Source organism: Lathamus discolor, chromosome 1 (genome assembly GCF_037157495.1).
Source record: "Lathamus discolor isolate bLatDis1 chromosome 1, bLatDis1.hap1, whole genome shotgun sequence".
NCBI classification, from domain to species: domain Eukaryota; kingdom Metazoa; phylum Chordata; class Aves; order Psittaciformes; family Psittacidae; genus Lathamus; species Lathamus discolor.
The window spans coordinates 99,072,223-99,094,784 of NC_088884.1; the positions used below are offsets into that span (position 1 = coordinate 99,072,223).

At 41.2% G+C, this 22,562-nt stretch overlaps 1 protein-coding gene across 3 annotated transcripts; it reads left to right on the forward strand.

Annotated features, from left to right (window-relative positions):
* The first annotated feature begins 1,167 nt into the window (after nt 1-1,167).
* On the forward strand, nt 1,168-22,261 carry ZNF330 (zinc finger protein 330). 3 transcript variants are annotated; one of them, XM_065687696.1, is made up of 10 exons: nt 1,168-1,392; nt 5,318-5,447; nt 5,724-5,743; nt 5,860-5,930; nt 7,905-7,984; nt 9,163-9,289; nt 10,036-10,140; nt 12,695-12,741; nt 13,894-14,011; nt 14,679-22,261. In XM_065687696.1, the coding sequence occupies exons 2-10, from the start codon at nt 5,328-5,330 to the stop codon at nt 14,954-14,956; spliced, it is 966 nt and encodes a 321-aa protein (XP_065543768.1). In that variant the 5' UTR covers nt 1,168-1,392; nt 5,318-5,327; the 3' UTR covers nt 14,957-22,261. The 3 variants fall into 3 exon arrangements, with proteins under 3 accessions (XP_065543768.1, XP_065543763.1, XP_065543773.1); XM_065687691.1 differs by lacking the exon at nt 1,168-1,392 and adding an exon at nt 1,417-1,746; XM_065687701.1 differs by lacking the exon at nt 1,168-1,392 and adding an exon at nt 1,417-1,602.
* Nucleotides 22,262-22,562: the final 301 nt, after the last annotated feature.

Here is a 22,562-nt window from a genome sequence, read left to right on the forward strand (position 1 = left end):
AGAACTTTTGGTATTAAAATGAATCAAAGACATCCTTACATTTTCACTTGTGTGGTATGCCAGTTATGAGGAATGAAGCAAGCGCTCATCTCACATACCAACAAAAGGGCTCAGCAAGAACATGCAGCTGCCTCCGCCGCATACTTCACACCCTTTCACACCCCGTGTGGTACCTGTGAATAGTGCCAACCAAACCGAGTTCCAGAGCTCACAGCTCTCGCAGAACGCACGGAAGCATCGCCAGGTTACAGACCTCTAGGTGGCTGAGCTCGGAAAGGAGCAGAAATTGCTGCTAAACAGCCTGAACTCTCCTGAAGGGCAAGCCGACCTGTGACAACGCAGGACTTGCATAACCTCAGGCGAGACAGAGCTCATTTGAAGGGTTTTTTTTTTTTTTTATGGTACAGGTATTATTTCCCTTTTCAAGCTACATTGTATTCTTACCATTAAGATTAAAAAATGCCTCGTTTTGAAGCCACTGATGAAAGAGTTCATAGATAACTTTTCAGGTGCCAACCCTAGTCAATTACAATTGCAACTAACTGTTGCAACTACTATACCCTAAATTTGGTCTCTGTCAAGTAAAAGATGAGGGATGATCGCCATGAAAGCAAACCAGATTTGAGGATAGAACAACCAGCAGTAACATCAATGCAAACAGCTTATAAAAACTTTTTAGATCGTTTCCCAACCATAGTAAAACCAAGAGAAGAGAAAGATCATGTTGGTTTGGAGCCCCAAAATAACACTAAGAAAGGTGTGGGTTTTCTGTTGTTGTTTGGTTTGTTTTTGGTTTTGTTTTTTTTCCTCTTCAGGACACAGACATGCATGTGGAAATAACTGTTCGGGCTTTTTTTGTAAACCAAGACGATTCAAGTGCACCAAGAAGAAGATTCAAGTACACAAAGTGCTAACCACTCCTGCTTAGAGTGCTGGCTTTGGTATCTATGTATTTACTACATTTTATGGTGTCTCCTCCCGAAACTCTGCTCACGCCTCTGCCTGCAGTATGAAAATCGTGCCCTTGGTTTCCAACCATTCGGTGCCCAACCAGCGGACATCGCTGTTCTGTGAGGAGAACGCGCAGGCTTGCTATTTTACCACTTGTTTCCCTCCCTAACCCCCCTCAGACCCAGCCTCGGCTCCTTCTGGCTCTGCCCAGATCCCCTTCGTTCCCGGTCTGCCCCTCTACCCTCAGCCCGGCTGCCGGCCGGGCCTGCGGCCCTTCACACCGTGAGGTGAAGGCGGGAGGGGGACGGCTGTCTGAGACACCCGGTCCCAGCGGCGTCCCTCGGAACCTTCCCGCGCCGGGCCGCGCCGGGCCGTGCCGGGCGGGCAGTGCACCGCAGCGCACCGAGCCGCTTCCGGCTTCCGCACAGCCGCTGCAGCCAGGTGGGCGCGGAGGGCAGCGGCGCCTGTGGGGCGGTGGGGCGGGAGGGTCGCGGAGGGAGCGAGCGAGCGGGCTGGCCGGCCCGGTCGGCCGCGGCCTCCCCGCCTGAGCGGGCGAGGCGGTGTCTGGCTTCCTCAGAGATCAGTGCCGGGAAGCAGGGAGCGCGGCGGGCCAGGTTGGAAACGTGTTGGCGGCACGGTTCGGGGGCGTAGGTAAAACGCTAAAAATGAGGTGAAATACCGCAAGCTGACAAGGTGTGCTGTCCGAAAAGCTCGTCTGCTGTTGGCGTGTCACGGAACAGACTTAAGAAGGGCGGTGAGAGCGCGTCGGTCTCTCACGCTGCGCTGCTGTTACCGGTGCGTTTCCAGAGGGGGAATCGAATGGGTCAGAGCAGCGTCCGTGGCACACGGTGCGCCTCCGACCCACAACGCAGCAGCCCGCAGGCACTGCGCCTGCAGGCGCCGTTCACCCTGCGTTACTTACATACGAGTAAGGCATTGAAGTCCCGGTGCCTTGGATGTGAGCTCGTTAACAGAGGGGATCACGGACTGGAGTGACATAAATACAGAATAGGGCTAATGCAGGATTTCTTAAACGTTGTAAGCTTGCATAGAGTGTTAAAACAGATCTTGTTGAATTCTGAATGGGATCAGGCGTGACCCAGCAAATTCACTCTGGTTCTTCTTTTGATGTATATGCATTGGGTAGAAGCTATTTAATGGTCAAGTACAAGAAATCTTGAGATATGAAAACGTCTTTGGGTGTTAGTATTTGAGTTGCATGACAAGAGAAACCGACAGTTCCCCCACATCCCCGGATGAATAGCTTGTTACAGCTGTTCGTTATATTTGTGACAGCAGGGTGGTTAGCATATCACATAAGATAATATGACGCAAGGGAATGTCGTGCTCAGCACAGAGATCCAGAAAGCAGCTGGTGCAATCTGCTTTCCTGTCTGCTGCAAACTTGGTGTGTGTCTTTGATACTTCGTCAAGGACAGCTCTTCAAGAGGGGCGAAAAATGGCATACACATGGTATAACCTCTGCAGAATTTAGGTGCCAGGCATTGTTTATGTATTTGACATAGCACAACCATCAGTTAAAATACGTGAGCAGTCTGGAGCTGTGGTGGGAGCCCTACTGTCTTTGTATTTCCCTTGCCAAATAATAGAGCACATGAAGAACAGCAAACAAAACTTTTACAGAATGAAACACACAGTGCAGAGGTCCCAGTCCTCCCGACACACATTTTAGGGCTTTCCCTTTCAAATACTGATCACATTATACATGGCCTCCTGACACCTGTGCTTTTTGTGCCACACCATCAGCCATTAAACTGGGGAGTCACACTTGTTCCTGCTGCTGCTCTGACCCAGTCACTGGAATATTTGCCCTTGAGCAGAAAACTTAAAATGGAGAAAACCTCCTTGTGCAGAAGTGTTCCCAGTTCAGGAGCTTGCACACTCTGTAGAGCAGCAGGGTCATACCTTCTGGGGCTTGGACTTGCTGTCTCCTAGGCAGTCTCTTTCATAACAGCATCATAGGTTGAAAAGAAGGGTGCAAGCATGGCTGTAAGTCTCTGCCTTCACCAGAAATAACTGTTTAAGCAAAATCTTTCTGGCAGGTAGGTCTCGAGTAGCTCACTCTAAGCATTTCCTTGATAACTTGTTTTTGGTTCTCCTGAGAGGCAATTTTCTGTCCTGTGCACCCTGCAGGGGAGCTGGACCACAGACAGATTCCACCGAGTCATTCCTGTCCGAGCATTTGGTAATGTGTTGTGTGCCTAAATGCATTTTTAAGTCATCCTTTAGCCTCAGATGACAGAAGTGTTGCCGAAAAGAGGAAATAGAATATACTGCAGAGGCATTTTTAAATACTGATCAGTGCTTTTACAAGAGCAATACTCTGATTTGAAAGGAATTTGCAGGTAAACAAAGTTTTTACTATCATAATTTCTGCCATCGTAACACTATTTCACTCTAGCCAGAAAATTAAAAGATGATAATTTCCCTAAAAACTTATAACTCAGGGAAAAGACCAGACGCACCTTAAATGGAAGCTCAGAGGGAAAGAGTGATAGAATATTGATCTATGGGATAGTTATTTATTGGCTGGTGTTCAAAAGCCTGGATTGATTTGATAGCTTTGTCGAAAGGACTCAACTTTTCAGTTTTATTATTTAGCTTAATGCAAACTTTCTAAAAACTACCATCTTAAAGATTTCTCATAATCTGTGTCCTCAGTAGTCATTGAGATGGTGTTTTTCATGAAAACAGTTTGTCATTTTGTTGTTTTCGATTATGAGGTAATGGGAAGAAGTCAAGGTATAAATACTAACCATTAGATTCTGTTGTTAACTTGGCATTTGAGCAGTTTGAAAATTAGTGTGCAACCTCATATTGGACTCCCAGCATCAGAAATGTCACGCTCTAGAATAATGACAGTTGCCAGCAGGCATCTCAGCAATACGATTCTGACTACAAAATATGACACTAATACAATTTAAACACAGTGCAAAATGCTACAGGGTGAGAAATGTGTTCTATCAAAACCAAATTTTAGTATTTGGCCAGGACAATATATTTCTTTATGTGGGAAAGTTAGGACTGTTTGGTTTATTTTGTAAGACCTTTCGAACAGATACTAATTTTTCTTCCAGATTTAAACTGCTACTACAGTTCACTGCCTGTTGATGCCGCAGTTCTCTTTACAGCTGTCAGCATGCATGTCTACATGTCTGCTTGGAGTTAGGGATGAGGCTGGGGAGACCAGGTACCTCCCATTTCCTCAGCCCAGTGGCCCCAGTAGCCACCCATTGACCTACTGATATCAGCAGAACCTGGCTCTGGTCGGAGCTGTTCCATCATGCGGTTTGGGTTTTTTTAAATTTTGTTTTTAACCTGTGTATGGTTTAGAATGTAACACCAACAGTTACATCAGCAGAAATAAGGGGATAATAAAGATGGAGCATAAGGGAGGGTGTCTATCTTGGGTGCCTGTGTTAACAAGAGAAACTGTAACATCAGACGATACCTTTAATCTCCCAGTTGGCCATTTCATGAAGTCAGTGTAACACTTGGCTAATTTATTATAAGCACAGAGTAAACTAAGCATATATGAATACTGCACAGTTCGTTATGGAGATGACAGGAGAGCAGCGATCTGATTGATTCCCTGATGGTCTCACCACTGTATTGCACTGGTTACCTCCTAGGATGTTAAAACTAGATGGATGGATGCACTGAACTAGATGGATTTAAATTAGCATAAACCCTTCTTGGGAAACAGTGGTGCCTTCAAAGCAATACATCAATGCACACTCATCTCCATTATTGCTAATGTGCAAGAATGATAAATAAGCAGTACAGACATCACTTTGCCTTAACTCTTAAATCCATGTAATGACATTTTGTTTTCTAAGTCTTCATGAAGTGTGAAATCTGCATTTTTGCAGTACACCACAGTTCACTCACCTGAAGAATCCTTTTCAACTGATTGAAGTAGTTAGTGAGCATCAGAAGAGAAAGAAGTGAAAGAGGAAAGGAACTGAATATTGTCCTTAACAAATAGACAAGGCAAAACAAAACCAGAGGCCCATCACAAACGAACCAAGAAAACATAGCAGTTAGGGTTTGGTTTTTTTAAAGGTAAAACACTTCAAAGATAGTTAAGCACAAAGTTTTAAGACAGCAAAGTCTTTTCTAGATCACAAGATTCTTCATGGTTCATCACATGACTCTTCCTAAGGGACTGGCCCCCTATTCTACAGTTGAAAAGAAACCTTTAGGAAAGGAAATGGAGATGAAGCACAGTTAATATGGGAACTTCAAGAGCCAGTTTTAGTGCTGAATTTGTCTTGTATATCCGTGTAGTTCCATACATAGTTTTGTGTGCATTCATTACAAACCCATTTTTTTCCCCCCACAGGTCGTGAAAAATGCCTAAGAAGAAGACTGGTGCTCGTAAGAAAGCTGAGAACCGCCGTGAACGTGAAAAGCAGATAAGGGCTTCAAGAGCCAACATAGATTTAGCCAAACATCCTTGTAATGCTTCGATGGTAAAATAACCAAACGTATTTTATATTACAATACTTGATTTTAAATTATGTAAACCCAGTGATAAATATTAATTGTATTTAATGCCACTAGAATGTCGTTCCTCCAACCATCCATCCTTTATAATTAAGGTTACATTTGCATCAGAGGTATAATACTTAAATAGAAAGTTTGGTCCCTAATCAGAACTTTAATTCAGAGTCACGGTGGGGTCTCTGAATCTAGGTCTTATTTTATGTAGAATAAAAATAATTACCAGTGTCATTTCTTTTCTTTAGGAATGTGATAAGTGCCAAAGGTAAGTATTTTTCCCTTTCTAAACCCAGCAGTTGAATATTAGTTGGTTTCAAATATTTTACATGTCTTTCTAATGCTTGCTTACATTGCTTTTGTTTTCCCCCTCTGTATGCCTAGACGACAGAAGAATAGAGCTTTTTGCTACTTCTGCAACTCAGTTCAAAAACTACCCATTTGTGCACAATGTGGTAAGTAGAAGTAGTGAAGGAAAACATGCTATCCTCAGTCCCGTTTGCAGTGTTAAACTCTCTGCACTTAGAGTACCTTTGTCTTAAAGTACCTTTGTGATTTGTGGAGCAGGTTCTTTTAAATCTGCTGTGGATCTCCTCCTTGAGAAGAGATCTTGCTTGATCATGTGCTAATGTGTATGCCCCTCTGACCCCAAGAGGTGTGCAAGTCTGCAGTATTTGATCTTTGGAAGAATTTGTCTTGCTGCCTTTTAGGATTGAGAACATCCTGGTCATGTTATTTATGTGCTAGAGGGCTGATGCTTTGAAATCAGAAGAGAAGGACTCCTAATGACAGAACTCTGCTACAAATCGGGATAAAAAACCCTTCTGTTTTTTTTAAACAGCTGTTTGCTTGCAGGGGATGTTGGTAATCATTTCATACTTTGAGGTGAATTTTGCTGTTATACCATCTCAACATATCCTTGCAGATTTTCAATTTGTTATTAAGCAGTTTGGCTGTTTTGTAGTTTGACTGTCAGTACTGCTGACATCTGCAGCTTCCAGTGGCTTTGTTGGGACCTGCAGTTTCTGAGCATTTCTGGAAGCCAGGCTGTTAGTGTGCAATGGCAGTGTGTCATCCTTCATAAGTCTTCCTTCTGTCATCTTGCAGTGAAGCAGTAAAAAGATGCTGTCTATCTTGCAGTATATTATACATCTGAAGTTGACTCCTGTCTGTTGAATTTATCTTAATCTGCGCTATGTTTCTGGAGGAAAAGCATCCCTAATAACAGCCACAGAATTCTATTAAGTCCCAGGGTTTTCCAAAACAAAGACCATTATTAGAGCTGTTTGGTGCTTAATCAAGTGCCGGAGACAGCTCCTATAACCAGTTCTCTAAGAAACTTTCTTAGAGAAATTCCTGAGGGATGGGAGCAACGTAGCTGTGCTGCAGTGCTCCAGACCCAGTCATACCCCCACCACCTCCAATTGCCCAGCTCAGCCCACCACTGGTTCTTCTTCACCCTCCAAGCGCCATTTGGTATCTGAGGTGTGGTTTAATACAAAGCTCTTTAGATGCTGCATACTGGAATTTAATGACGTTTTCAGAGTACAGTTTGGCTTTATCAGCTCCTCAGTGGGGTTGCAGGGAGCACGCCTTTGGTGGTTTCTCTAAACAGACAGTAGCAGATTCACCAAATAGATCTGTGGCAGGGCAGCTTAAACCAGCGATAAAACTCCACTGCAGTAGCCTGGGCTAACTACAAGATTGTTTTTGCTTGCATAAGTGCATGCAGGGTGTGTGTCTTTTTGGCAGAGGTATTTATGTCAGAGGCAAGGAGTAAGGGAAAGTTGTCACTGTAACTACTTACTTGTGCCAGAATTACTTAAATACAGATGGCCTTTTTCTTCCACTAATACCTGCATTTGAGTTATTTTGTCTAGGAATTAATTGCTAATATGGTTTTAGAAGAGAAAAAAAACAAACCCATCCACCGCCACCAAAACCCTAAGTATCCAAGTACATGTAAGAAATTAAATCATGTGCATATGTTTTTTTTCAGAGGGCCTCAGCCTTGCACAGAGAACATACTGCTTTTTATGGTGAGATAGAACGAGCAGTTTCAAATGCAACTTTAAAAAATGTCATTGCTTGGCTTTCATCTTAGTTTTGTTCTTTGGTTTGACAGCATTTCAAATGTTTTGACATTTGAAATTCTTGCCAGTGACTCAAAACAGAGAGCAAGACAACACATTGCCTTATTATCTGAGTACTGGGTAAAGACATTTGGGCTGAAAACAGACAATAATTAATTTGATCTAAGGCAGATGTGAGGGTTGATTGCAGGTTGCAGACATTTGTTTGCATTATTTTTACCTAGATTTACAGTCAAGCACAGGTGTTTGGTTGAAGTACTGCTCTTGTATGAACATTCATTCTAATTTTTAAATTTTTATATAGTTTTCTTCTGGTTCCTTGTCTTTTCTAAACAGGAAAAACCAAATGCATGATGAAGTCTTCAGACTGTGTTATAAAACATGCTGGTGTGTACAGTACTGGACTAGCAATGGTGGTATGTATACAGAATCATAGCCTTTTTTGCTGTATAAGGTTATGCTATGCAAATCTTTCTGAAAAAAAACCCCAAACCAGATTACGGAATGACAGCATGCACCATGCCAAAAGTTTTTTTTATCATTTTAACATCAGAAACTGATTTTCCCTTCTACTGAAACCCCAAATCTTGCATTTTTAGGTACAACTGCAAACTCCCAGTGTGTTCTGGATGCTAAGAGATCTGTATTGGTGGCAGGCCCTATGCAGAGACCGTGATTATCAGAGAGAGAGACATCTGTTCTATGGCATTAGGAGGGAATTTTAATTAAAAAAAAAATATCATTTTTGCTCTTAGTGATAGTTTCTGGCCTTTGAATTTTTCTTCTTCAAAGGACAAGTTATTACTGCATTCTGGAAAGCAAGTTATGACACATCATAGCCTCTGGATTAAATGCTGTTATGGGCTAAACCTCAGTCCTGTTTCTGCCTCCAGTTTGCAGTCAGCTTTTCTCATCAACACAGCCAGCCTTCCCAGTCTGAATTTCCTAAACTCGTGTTCAGTGGTACAATATTTTCATCAACAGTTAATTTGGATTCACCACTGGTTTAGTTTTGTGTGCGTGTAATGCACATGATAGTTTGTTACAGAAGGGCTGAGGTGGCTTCCTAAAATGCTACAGTTAAGGGATAGTCAACGCGTAGATCACGTAGTTAAAAGAGTAACTTATTTCTAAGGAGTTACTTGATCTTTGCTCGCTGCAGAGCTTGTGTTCCAATATAGCATCGTTTAAAATCCAAATAAGTGATTTCAGCTCTAAGAATCTAGTGTCATTTTCCAGGACATGTTTTGAAATGGCATATTTGCCAGAACATTGTTATCATTTACAGATCTCAGGTTTCAACTGGAGGACACAATTTTCATGCATAAGAGTTAAGATGGAAAATGTGAAAAACAGAAAAGGAGAAACCCAAGTTATTTTACATCATATTTAACCCTGCAGAAGTGAATACCAAACAAACAAGATGAACTGTGGAGCATCTCAATAGGAATATAGATGTGGTTCATACTGTCTCACTCAACTGGAATGAACCCACTGAGAGAATTGGTACTTGGATACGTTTAGGGTTATGGAATAAAGACTCTCCCTCTAGGTATTGCAGAAGTCCCAAGATGACATCTTTCTGTAATTACAGGGTGCAATCTGTGATTTCTGTGAAGCTTGGGTGTGTCATGGGAGGAAGTGTCTGAGCACACATGCGTGTACCTGCCCTCTTGCAGATGCAGAATGTATTGAGTGTGAAAGAAGTGTCTGGGACCATGGTAGGTTGCTCATACTTACGAAAATCTAAATGGTACTTTTCTCCTCCCATTGCTTAAGTTGTCGTGCCTATATTCATAGCATAGCTTTTTTAATCTTCACTGATTAGTTCTTGCAGTATGTTTGTTCAAAGCAAAGCATTCTTCCCATTTTAAAAATAGACCTTATGAGTGGGGAATATACATGAGCTGCTCAGGAACATACAGTATTCAGTTCAGGGGTGGTTATGTAATCTGAACTATTAACTGTCCTATCAGCAGAGTGCTTCACATAATTAAACATTGCATCAAATTGTCAACACACTGTTTTCTGCCATTTCCATCCACTCCATTCTTCTGTGCTAGTATAGGTATTTGGATTCCCAATTGCCTAGAAAACCATACTCATCTCAATTTGTAGAATACATTGAAGGGTTTATTCCAAGTGTGCATCAGAAGTGAGTGGGTAGGAGGGAAGGAAACTGGATAAAAGAGAATGATCTGATTTAAAAAAAAAAAATACTTAATGCCATAGTCAAAATTAAGAAAAGTACAATTAATACTTGCTCTGTATTTATGCTGTCTCCTATGGTAGGATACATGGTATTTTTCAGTATAATAATGGATGGCAGTGTCTGATTTAGGACTTTTATTAAAGCATTTGTAACAGAGAACTTGTCTTCAGTCAGAACCACAGCCTAACTTGTTTGCAGAGCAGAACTTGATGCTTGTGCCCATTGCTGATTATTTTGCCTTGATAAATCCTTTAGGAGGCAGAATATTTGCCTGCTCTTTTTGCCACGATTTCCTCTGTGAAGATGATCAGTTTGAACATCAAGCCAGCTGCCAAGTTCTGGAAGCAGAGACATTTAAATGTAAGTTATTCATTCATAGTCCCTTTCACCACAGCTAAGAAGACTCTCCAATTGCTTCCTCTGTGCTCAAGAATACTCTCCATCAGCTTTTCCAAACAGCTGTAACCACCACTGGAGGAAGGGGCCTGTTTCCTCTCTGCTTGCTTTTGATATCCATTATCTAGACCAGAGCTTTTGTCTCTGGCCTTCCTCCATGTTGACTCCATGAGGCAGTTGTTTCCCTGCCTGGTTTTTACAGGCCTTTCCTGGGAAGTTGCTGTTGCAGGAGGCAGCAGTCTCTAAAGTTGCAGTGTTGGCAGTGGCCAGTTCTGCAGCAAAACTGGTGGAACTGCTGAAGCTGCTTTTTTACTCCACAAAGCTCTGCAGACAAGGAGCTCTCTTCTACTCCTCTGACAATATGATGAGCTATTTCTGGATACCTGTTCCTCATGGGAAACAGCTGCCCTAAATAATACTACCTGTGTTAGTCTGGCTAAAATTTCCCTGATGGCTGTGGATGGCCTGAATACTGGTGAAGGGTTTTAGCATCTGTTGATTTGGAAAAAACAGTAAGTCCTGAGGAAGGCTGTGTCTCAGGAAGTAGTCATCATCAGTCAGTGAGACAGCACGAGCATGTAAAGAATGAAAAATTCTTTAAAAGTGTTCATCCAGAGCATGAGCTCAGTATTAGTTTCTTCACTGACCAGTAGATGGTGGACATGTGTGTCAGTAATGTATCGAATGTTGAGATGTGTCCACTTTTATTGATAGGTATAAAGTCTTCATGTAGCTGAAGACTTTTTATCCTTTTGAACTTCAGTTAATTTTGCGGCCAAAACTGAAACTCATATTTGTAAGAGGATGGCTCATTCTAGTCCTCTACTTGTCTTTGGCTGAAAGAAGGAAATGTCAAGGGAAGCTAAAAAACAAAAGCCAAAACAAACACAAACAAACCAAGACTATGCATATTTGAAATAATTGATCTTTTCTAAAGTATTTCTTTCCTATCCACCATTTACTACTGTTTGGTTTATCCCATAAGACAAGCACTTGTCCTTTCCAAAACTTGTGTTTTGACTGTTACGTTTTCAATCTGTATCATAGGAATTCAAAGTGCTCTTTGTCATCTATGAGACTCTATTCTTCAGAACTGCCTAATCTCTTGTCCTAATTGATTTCTCCCAATTCAGAATATTTGTCAATTTCAATGTTATAGTCTGTGTGTTTTGAAATTTCTCATCTTCTTTTCATCTCCCATCCTTTTTTTCACCAGCCAGCTATTTTCTAAGCCTTGATTAGCTTCCCTCTATGTATTCTGCCAAAATATCTTTCTGCATAGTGATATTGAAGCAGCATCAGCTATTCCACATGAATATTTGTTCAGTGATTGCTGGAAGCTTTTAATTCACAGATGTATGTCACACCCTTAATGGAAAAATTGCTTTTTTGAGGTTCAGCGTTTTATTGCACGGTGCAGTTTTGGTAGAGAGGCAGGAATTTTGTCAGTGTGTGGTAACGTTGTAAAATCTGAACTTTTACAGAATATGTGAACTTTAAATGCAGTCATGCATTTGTAGCCTAAATCCCATTCTAGCAGTGACAAAGGTACTCTTACTTTGCACCACTGCCTGAGAATTTTTGTGTATGCAGATACTCCAGGAATGATGAATATATATATGCATTAGCAATTCCTATTCCATCTTTAAATACATAAGAGTGCTAAATCCCGAGGCTGTCCTGCTCATGTGGAAAGCTCATTATATTTATTACTTCAGATTAAAAACCTTTGCTGCTTCAGGGGTAAGGCAAAGAGGAAGGGAAAGAGTACTTGCACACTGATAAAATATGGATCACTGCCTTTCGAGTAGTAACTACAATTCACCCAGCTTGGTGTTGCTGCCAGTTGCTGTGTAGTTGCCTTTACTCCCTCTAGTGGACTAAAGGAACAGATTTGAAGCTTCAAGACAAGCAAGATTTTGAGCACCAGTCCTGATTTTCATAGCTCATGCGCTAGCTACAGTTCTTTTAAGAATGTATAGATTTTCATCTGAAGATGTGTACAATAAAGTATATTTCCAGAGGACATGACAAAATACAGAACACGAGTGTTTGACCTTTGGAAGTTTGCAAGCTTGAAGTATTATCACATCCCCTTTAAATGAGATAAAGGTGGTAAAGGCTGTCATGGCGTGTTTAAAGTGACTGTAAAATGCTAGTGCTCCTTCTTTTGACATGAGAGAAGGAAACGCAAGATGACCACTTAATACCAGACTGATTCTAAAACTTCTGTTTTCAAAAGTTTAGAAACTCAAATAATAGTTAAACTTTTTGCCCCTTTTGAACTTCTGCTTTTTGTGTCAAATGACATTATTGCAATGAGGCTTAGACTTGAAAAACTCTAATAGAATGGTACTGTATGCTAAAATAACTGACGCATGTTGCCAAAGGGCTGTTGTGTTAGGGAGTTAAAAATAAATGCCTCAGCTATGTTATTACAGACTTTGCAAGGTTTTAAAAGCATCACAGATATGTAATTTTTAAGTACTGAATTTTACATATTGATTTTCTCCAACAGGTGTTTCCTGTAACAGGCTTGGGCAGCATTCATGTCTGCGTTGTAAGGTAAAGACAGTTGCAAGTAGCTATGACTTTAAACTTACTTTTCTTAGCCTCCAGGGCTGGCATCAAGCCTTCTCACATCTTCCTCTACATTCTTAAAAAATATTTATACTTCTGTATTAGTATCTGAAGCCTGGAGACAGGCTTATGGGGGTCAAGAGGGCTTTTTTTATTCTGTGCTTGCCTGTTAACTACAAGCCAGTGTTGTGCATCCTTATGCCAAGAGAGGTGATCTTCCCTTTGTCAGGCCCTCTGTTTAAACTAGAGCTGTACCATGTTTGACCCTTAAAAAAACCAAACAAAACCAAACCAACCAAACAAAACCAAACCAACCAACCAAAACAAATCCTTGGCCCCAAATGGAATCCAGGGGTTTGGAATTCATTTTGGTCCAGTGTAGGTCTAGGACAAGTGAAAAAGTTTGGATTTTTTTAAACAGTCAAGTGATGATCTGGCCAGCAACACCACAGCCTGGATCCAACAGAAACAATCTCCACAGCTAATCTAGTCTTACACATGCAGACATTAATTTGCTGATACCAGGCTTTTGGTTTTCACACTCAGAAGTAATTCTGTATAAAATTTCCACCTGCTTCACCATCAGCATTGCCCAGATTTCTCCAGGTGCTGGTTCATTGCCTACTTTTACTCTTCTTACTCTCCATATGTTTTCCCTGCAGCCTTCCATGGCATTGATTTTATCTTCCAAATTGCTCCTTTCTCCAGGTGTCTTCACTGGCTCTCTGGTGCTCAACATGTGAAATTTCTATCTCTAACTTTTGCCTTTAGGTCACTGCATAGTTATATTCTGGCATACATCTCTGATTGCATCTTATTTAAACTTGTCAGTGTAAACCAAAGTTTGCCAGGCTCCTTGTGGGCAGCACTGTAATCCGGCCCTTGTGTGTGCTACTTCTCTACGTGTTTATCAGCACTTTTATCCAGCCTCTTCCCGAGGAAGCCATGGAATTATGTACATTATCGAGATGGTTGCTCTGTGCACAGATCCCAGTTCCACTGCAGATAGAGCTCCTTAAATTTTAATACCAACCAGAAAACCCTGCTGCTGTTAGACACTTTTTTGCTTGCTTCTCGCTGAACAGTATGGCTCTACAATTAAAACAATTTCTTTCTCACTGTCCTTTCACCCCACAGGCTTGCTTTTGTGATGATCATGTGCGAAGTAAGGTTTTCAAGCAGGAAAAAGGAAAAGAGCCTCCCTGTCCTAAATGTGGCCATGAAACTCAGCAGACAAAGGATCTGAGCATGTCAAGTAAGCCTGTGTCTCCAGTTAAAAAGCAATACAAGCACCACTGGTGACTAATTTTCTGCATAAGAACAATGAGTAAAGTCCAGTTACTTTCAGTTGTTTTCCAAAGTTTTGCTACATTTGTGTTAGGAAAAGTTTGTGTTTCTTAGTCTAGAACTGAAAAGTCACTTGTTCTTCATCATTGATCCTAATAGTGAAAGCTTTTGGTTAGTTTGAGATTTTAGTTGTGGAAAAATTGCAGAAAATAACTGCTTAAGCCCTTACTTCATCTACAAGAAGCTAGTTAATGAATTTCAAAGTGTGATTTGATGATCTGCATACAACCTACCTCAACCACTCTTGAATCAATCAGGATACCTATTGTATCTGCAAAGCACATCCAGTTACAGGTTTTCTTGGCTAAAGTACCAAAGCTTTATCCTAAAAGGTAAATCGTGCTCTGGGGACCGTTAGTGTTCATACAAAGTTGGCTGCAGGGAGACATACTGTGTGTAGCAGAAAGGTTCTGTCAGACTGAGGATTAAACCTGATAATGTCAGATTTAGAAAAAGGCTGTCAAACATTGTGTGCTCTTTGCCGAGTAGTGGAAAAGGACGGAAATGGAATGTCAGATGCTCAGCTCAGATTGCTGTTGAGGGGTGGCAATACGATGATTTTTCTCTGCCTGCAGCGCGTTCTTTGAAGTTCGGCCGACAGACTGGAGGTGAAGATGCAGATGGAGCTTCTGGGTATGATGCCTACTGGAAGAACCTCTCCTCCAGCAAGCCTGGAGATGCAGGTGACCGTGAGGATGAATACGATGAATATGAAGCAGAAGATGATGATGAAGATGACAATGATGAAGCAGGGAAGGATTCTGATACTGAGACCACAGACGTATTCAGCAATTTGAATTTAGGAAGGACCTATGCAAGTGGGTATGCACATTATGAGGAACCAGAAGATTAAGTTTAGTATGCTGGCAAGCTAAAAAACACTTGGAAGGGAGCCAAGCAGTGCTTCACTTGAGTTCTGTACGTGCCAGTAGGATAGCTCTATCAGGTACTTGCATATTCAAGTTATAGAGCAAAGAGCATGGAACTTCTGCAGTAATTCCAAGTGAGATATTTTTTTTGTTTGTTTTTTGTATAAACCAATACTGGGTTTGGGGCTGGGGGAGAAAACAGGAATATTTTTATTCCCCTGAGCAATGGGAGTGGTTTTGTTATTCAGTATAATGGTTCAATGCCATTTTCTCCTATCAATACAGGAACATGAGAAAGCTCTACAACTTGCTTCCATTTGCTCATCAGAAATTAAGTTATTTTTTACAATTATTTTGTTAACTGATTTCATAACATTAATGTAGTGGTAAGTTGGTGACTGCATTATTTTTGGTCTGCACAATAAAAGTCAACTGCATCCTTTAGCAAATCGTCATAAATATTGATCTCCCTTGAATAGCTGAAAGCAGGTTATATACAAATGTAAATCAACACTAAAATAACTTCCTTGTTTGTGTAGGCAAGGCAATCGATGTAGCTCTCTATGTACTTGAACATTACCTTTCCAGCATTTTTTAGTATTAGATATTAATCAGTGGGGCTATATGCCATCATTACAAGTGCACTCCAGAGAATCCAAAATTTTGTTGTAATCAAAATGTTGGTGTAACCTTTGTGCCACTAAAATCTGTAAGACAATTTCTCATTAGATCAAAAAGAGGCCAGTTTCTTCTGTGCCTAGCCTTCAACTCTTTTCTTTGCACATGATAGAAAAAAATGATAGGGAACGACCCCAATGAATTGATAAGGTGAAAAAGCACAGGGACATTCAAAATATCAGGTTCAAATACTGTTCTGTGCAAATGTGCTGGTACAAGGCAAGTCATCAGCACATCTGAGCTGAGGAAGTGATGCTTGCAGAAGTGTTTGCAGTGATTATGATTTGAAAGTCAGCACGTTAATTACCAATCTACACATCTAAGTGCTTGTATTTAGTTCACTCCTATAGGGCAATGTTGAGAGGATAGCAACTCTAAGAACAGACAGATCAAGTTGCCAGGGCAGCCAGGTAAAGTTACTCCAGCTTTCTAAATACCATGCTTAAGTGCAAGAGAGCTATTTCTTGTTATCTGTCAAATATCTGATTATTGAATGACCTGCTTTTTGTGGTGCTTTCTCTACTGTTTCTTAGCACCTCAAGGTTATGTGTTGGCAGAGCGTACGCTACTGAGAATAATTTTTAATGATGTTAGGGTTGCCAAATGAGTGTTTCTAACAAAACATTCTTGAGGAACCTGGCCTTAATACATCCCTCCTAAATGCCTCTCCTGCCTAAGGCTTAAAAGATACAAGCTGGAATGCATCCAAGACAAAAAAAACACACAAAGAACACAACCTGATTATGGCAGCTGAGTGGAGAAACTGAAAAGAGGGAGTTGACCCAATCAGTGCATGTCAAGTGCTTGCCTTCAGAGCTGGAGAGGAAACCACATTGTCTGAAGCTAAATCAGTTTCAAAAATCAAAACTCTAGGATCATCCAGTTACATGCACTAGTGAAGACTTACCCAGCTTAAATTGCATACCTGATAGATGTCTTGATTAGTCTTTTGCATGACGAAACTGAAAATGGGTGAGGTGGGATGCCTGCCAGTTCAACAGTGATTACTTGTTTGTGAAATTGGCACCTGTGATAGAATTTCTGCTCAACTTCATGGGGTCCGAAAGCTTCCACAGTTTGAGTCTATCTGTGGCTGGTCAGTTCCAGCAATGATACCAGTTTTTTATCTTGGCTGATGTTTCAGGTACAATACAATCGTAAATCAGTACAAAGTCTTAGAGAAGATTGAGGAATATGTGTGTTTCGGCATATATGTAAAATTACAGCTGTTGGTGTATCATTTATTAATATTATTACTTAACCACACAAAATTCCCCTCTAAGGTTCTTGGCTCTTGAATTAGGTTTTTCCCCATATGAAATCTGCAGCTGTTGCTGGCTGTGCCAAAGGCTGCTGACATAACAGAATTAATCATCATAATCAGAGTAAAGAACTATTCATTTTATCATTGAAATGTCCTTGCGCGGATCCTTGCAAGATCAATCCTCCAGAGCTAATGCATGTTCCTGTGATACTGTCATAAGAGAAGGCCACGGCCCTACCTGCGACAGATGCTCAGGATACTTTATGTAATTTAGCAAGGTCACCACTCCAAGGACAGAGGCATTTATTTGCTTTCTCTTTGTACTGAAAATGCCTGTTCTGTGAACCTGGCTGGAAATAGGGCCCAGGTATGAGACCTGTGGCAGCTGGCCTTCAAGGGGTCAAAACAAGCAAGTTTAAGCTGCTTTACAGTAATCTGGTGCATTCAAGCTAAAACAGACAAACATGACCATGTTTTCTGTTAATGGAGTTGGTCAACTTGTGAGAGGACAGGCGGGATACAATGCTACAGGTTGTACGTTCTCATCCTTCTCTGCTTATTTAGTAAAGTTAAAAGCTTATGGTCTGTCAGAGGTAGGTCCTCAGAATTTGCTTTCACAGCACATCATTTTGGTTGTCTTGGGTTAAATGGCAGGAAGAGGATGAAACAGAATGAACATGTATCCCAGTTTTATTGAAAAACAGGTCTGGGGCAAAACTTACAATCTTGTCAGCTTCATTTTTCTTCATTGCAATTAGTCCACTTTCAGGTGTCTTGGGGGATGTTAGCAGGGTGCTGACAGGGCAGTACACCATCTCTACACTAAATGTAAATTAGTGCTCCATTCACTTATGCTTCTGAATTCAGCAGCTGACATAGCTGTTGCTAAATCTGAAGGTGAGGATGCTTGTGGTAACTTCTGTTTTACAGCTCACAGGATCTCAAGCTAGTTCAGACGCTGCCACAACCCATCATGTACTTCCAGGTGACTGCTGAGCCACTTCCGGCATAGAGATGATTTTTCAAGTCACCTGGAGCCCAGGACTTCATACCTGTGCACACAAAACCCCTACATGCATAGCTCCAGCGTTTTAAGATTGCAGTACTGCAGAGTGTACTTCCTGGTGGGGCAGAAGTCAGATTAATGAAATCCTGAGGCTGTACATTACATTGACTTTTCCTTTTAAAAATCCTGCCCCAAACTAAAGGAAATTCTTAGCTGAGAGAAGGATAGTGTTAACATGTAGCCAGGAATATTTGAATTGCATATAGTACTCTGGAAAAACAAGATCTTGATAAAGTCTTAGACTTAATTCAGGTTTTTTTTTCACCTCTGTGCTGACTATTTAAGCAAAGTTCAAGTAGCATTTGAATCAAAACCACAGTAATATTTATTGTAATAAATGAGTCTAGAAAACAACAGCTCTGTCCACCTCTGTAAGCTGTTTCTGGTGTTAGTTTACTATGGTGACAGCACCAGCTCATTACGAATGCACTGGGTGCTTACATGGATTTAATGCATTTTCATTTACACTCAGGTGTGATTTAGCATCTGTGACTGGGAGCCTTTTGGTCAATCCTGTTGCAGGATTGCTGTTTTGTTTGGATCAAATTAATGTGAAGGTTGTTGTACTGCAGTTTCAATACTCAGCTCATCAAGTAGAAGCATGCATTTTGCAGAGAACAAGCTTCAAAAGTGCTTGGAGTCATATTTGTTCAGGTAGAATGCATATTAGTCTGTCTTACAAGACATTACATGCATCTCTCTAGGTCCTGGTACTATTTTCAGAGGAACCAATGGTAAAGCTCCTATTTATACAAGTGGGAGCAGTTTTATAATCTTTACAGTTCATCTTAAATGTCAGGAGGTGTTATGGAACAAAACACGAGGATAAGCTGAAGTGAGGAAGACGGCGAAAAGCTTGACCTGAGGTTAATGTGCTGCCATTAGCATAAAGATATCTGTTCTAAATTTCAACATTTCTACTGGAAAGTGCTTTCAAGACTGAAAGAGGAAGCTGTTTAAAGCAGGAAGAGATAAGATTCTACAAAACACATTTAACAAGATGTAGAAATTTAATTACTCATCTCCTGAAAGTCTGCATGTAGTCCATAAATATTTGCTAAAAGCTCAAGGCAATTAGGGCACAGACAGATTTTATCATCTCTGCTTTGTAGGTACATAAATAGAAAAAACAGTAATTGACAAAATCACAGCCTAAGCCATCCAGTTGGCAGTAGCACTCTGCAGCTTGGACTCTCCATCTCCTACCCAGGAAACTAGAGCAAATGTATTTTATAACTAAGGACTCTTCTTTATTAAGATCATGTGTACTGTAATTAGCTACCACACATCTGAAATTTGAAGCAGTGCCTAGTTTTTAGCTTCCATAGTCAGGATAGACAAATCAGCAAAAGAATGTCATAGACATGAGGATCATTCCATGGAAAAAACTCTGGTTTCCCTTTGCTAAACAAACAGGCTTACAATCCTGTACTTTGTCTTCTGCAGCGATTTACTTGATTAGATACTTCTGCAATTTGGTGTGGGGGGGAATATTTCAGTCTCTAGCCAAATTAAGCTACAACAAATAAGCATGCAGTTTTGCTGTTAGTTTAGGGCCATCCCATTTCTAAGCAGTGCACAGTGGGTTTTTTTTTTAAGTGAAAAACAATAGAAAAGCATGAGAAAGCCTTTTGTAGCTGTGTCCCTCTATTTTCTAACACTAAAATATACTGTTTTCTGCATTCTTTTCAACCCCACTTCTGAAGCCAGTGATTCTTCCACAGTATTCCCCAAACTTAACTGTAATTTGAAATTCAGTTTTGTTTCCTCCTGAAATGAAAAGTGCTGAGTGCCTGCGGGGCCTGCGTAATAATTTGCTTCACCATGATGTTGCATGGCATCTGTTGTAGATTTTCACATTACAAAGCCATTAAGTAGTTTTTTTTACTTTTTATTAGGGTTGGAATGCCAAAGACCTACAATTTCTCTAGCAGGTAGTACAAACGTTTTACTGCTACAGTTGCCCGTTGCTCTTCCTACTGTTTTATTTTTGGCATAGAGAAAGAGACTGATTCTTTTGAAAGTGAATCACTGCCAGCCAGGCACCTAAACCCTTGGGCTGCCTCCAGTCTGATTTAAATTCAGCAGCTTATTTTGATGGCAGAGACAAGGCTGAGCCCCTTTGAGATTTTCCCTCCGACAGGAGAGATGTGCAAGGACCTCACCCTTGATGTCAGCATCAGTTCCAAGCGGTGTGCTTGCCTGCCATTTCAAGGTGGTAGCAGCTGAGTGACCTTTCACTAGGTTATTTTGGAAGCCTGCAGAAACCCAAGCACTGCATCCTCTCCCTCTCCTTGAGTGCATACTGCCTGGAAAAATAAAGACTACAAAGCTGAATTCCACAGAGAAGGTATTTTCACTCTACTTCCTCAGCAATAACAGAATGTGGCCATGAGCTTATACAGAAGTCTTTATCACTGTTTCTTTATTTAAAAAATAAAGATCTACTAAGCATAGATTTAAGCAGGAAAAAGAAATAGCAACAGGAAGATAAATAAAGATGTTACCGTATTAACAGCAAAACTGTTAATAGTACTGAGCGCTTTGGAAGAGGGAAATGAAGAGACAATGCCATATGCTCACAATTGGCTTTTTCTACACCCTTCCCTTAAGTCTGGAAGTACCAGCCAAGAAGGCATAATGCAGAGCTGAACCTGGGGGGGGGGGGGTGTTGTTTGCCAAAACATTAACAATTCCAAAAGAGCTTCACTGTACAATTACTTATTAGGCATTTAACATGCACAACCACTGTAACCAGGTTTGAAACATTAAGAATAACTTAGCAGTTAGATGATTAATTGCATTCCTTGTATATTCTCCACACTTTCTTGATGTTACATGTATTTCAAAGATCCCATCATGGTATTTAACATACTAATACTGCAGAACCACACTTCTCTCATAGAATAGTCTACCATCAGAAGTCATTTCTAAGCCAATAGTGCTAACATAAAACATAGCAGGCATCATCTAGGTTTATCCCACCTTCCAGACACTGCTCTTTGTCCAAAACTTCACAAAGCCACCAGCAAAATAATAGTTTAAGAAGCCTTTCCAGCAGGCAACTTTTCTGACTTTAGCTTAAGCAAGTAACTATTAGTCAACCAAGGGTAAGCCTGCACCCAGCATACTACCGGTACTGGAGTGCAGATGTACACCCACCATTCCCCAGGCTCTCTCAGCGCTGCTGCACCACAGCACGCTCAAACCTTGGCCTGAGCTCAGCTATAGGATGTAAAACCAGGCACAGTACCTTCCTGCGGCCCTACATGGCTACCCTTGAAAGCACCAGAACTTACTCACAAAGGATCACTCACCACCACAAGCTTTCCCCTCTTCTCCTTGCCACCAGCTGCACCCGACTTTTCCCTTTTAGAGAAAGCTAAATTACGGCTCACCCACAGGCAATATGACTCCCAATCAAAACACCAACCAATACTCTACACCACTTGCTCTCTGCCTGACCCCGCTTTATAGCCTTCCTCCACACCTGCACCCCTCCAGCAGGGCCCAGTTGACCCCTCACTAGTGGGACAGGTGAGGGTGGTCTCTCCTACAGGTGGTCTCCATTATCAGCAACCCCCACTAATTACCTTAGCCTTTGCCTGTTGCCGTAGATGAACTGTCATGGTTCCTCTTGCCTGTTAGAGGATGGGGTGTGATCAAGTACCAAGTCGTTCTACACCTTCCTGCTGCTTCAAAAGATAAAACGTTGCAGCATAAAGTATAAATAACATTTATCCTATTTAAAATGTGACAGATCTCCTATACCATGCTATTTTATTAGATCTAAAATGAGTTTGCAGATGGTGATATATATTTTCTACTGACCCTGGATGTTTTATCATTAAAATACTAGCACTCTTGTTACAATGCCTTCATAATATATTAATATTACTATCTCAGCTTCTAAAAAACTAAAATATAACCACATGGTCTTTTACATGCTGTGATTTGTCTTTGGGTGTTAAAAAAATGTTATAGCTGTATCAGATTATTAACAGCAGAAATGAGCCACAGTCCCTACAGTGCCATTTAAACATATTTGAAAGTCTTTGTCCTGTTGGAGATGGCTAGTTATCAGATAATCAACTTGCTTCCAGCTTCAGAAAGTTGGGAGCCCTTCCCACTTGCTTTGTTGCTGGTCTCAAGCTGCAACCCAGCAGGAGAGCATGCTGTCATGTTCTTTATTGGGCTCAGTCTAGCGTCTGCATTTTGTTCTAATATATGGAATATTGTCAAACCACATTATTAATAAACCTGAGGGACGGTTTTCCTGTACCTGTTTGTTCTAGCCCTCCAGCTCCTTATGTACCATATATCGCTCTGTGGGCTGTGGTCCTTTACTCATCTCAACCTCTGCACTTTTCCCTCCTACCAAAGACCCCATTGCTGTCCTCTTGCTGTCAGGACTGCAGGAGCTAATGTCTAGCACCCAGTAAGCCATGACTGTGTTAGGATGGCCTGGGTGCCAATGAAACATAGCCTGTGGACTGGGCTATGGAAAACCTCTTCTTCCCTCTGGGCCTGCAGAACTTGGGGTTGGGGGGCCGGTGGTGGTGATTGCCTGCTCACTCCCAGC

Excerpts from the sequence above, each read along its gene's own strand:
- ZNF330 (XM_065687696.1), top strand. The coding sequence starts at position 5,328 with ATGCCTAAGAAGAAGACTGGTGCTCGTAAGAAAGCTGAGAACCGCCGT. Across the intron at positions 9,290-10,035 it reads AAGAAGTGTCTGGGACCATG|GAGGCAGAATATTTGCCTGC; the intron begins GTAGGTTGCTCA and ends TAAATCCTTTAG. Across the intron at positions 12,742-13,893 it reads ATTCATGTCTGCGTTGTAAG|GCTTGCTTTTGTGATGATCA; the intron begins GTAAAGACAGTT and ends TTCACCCCACAG.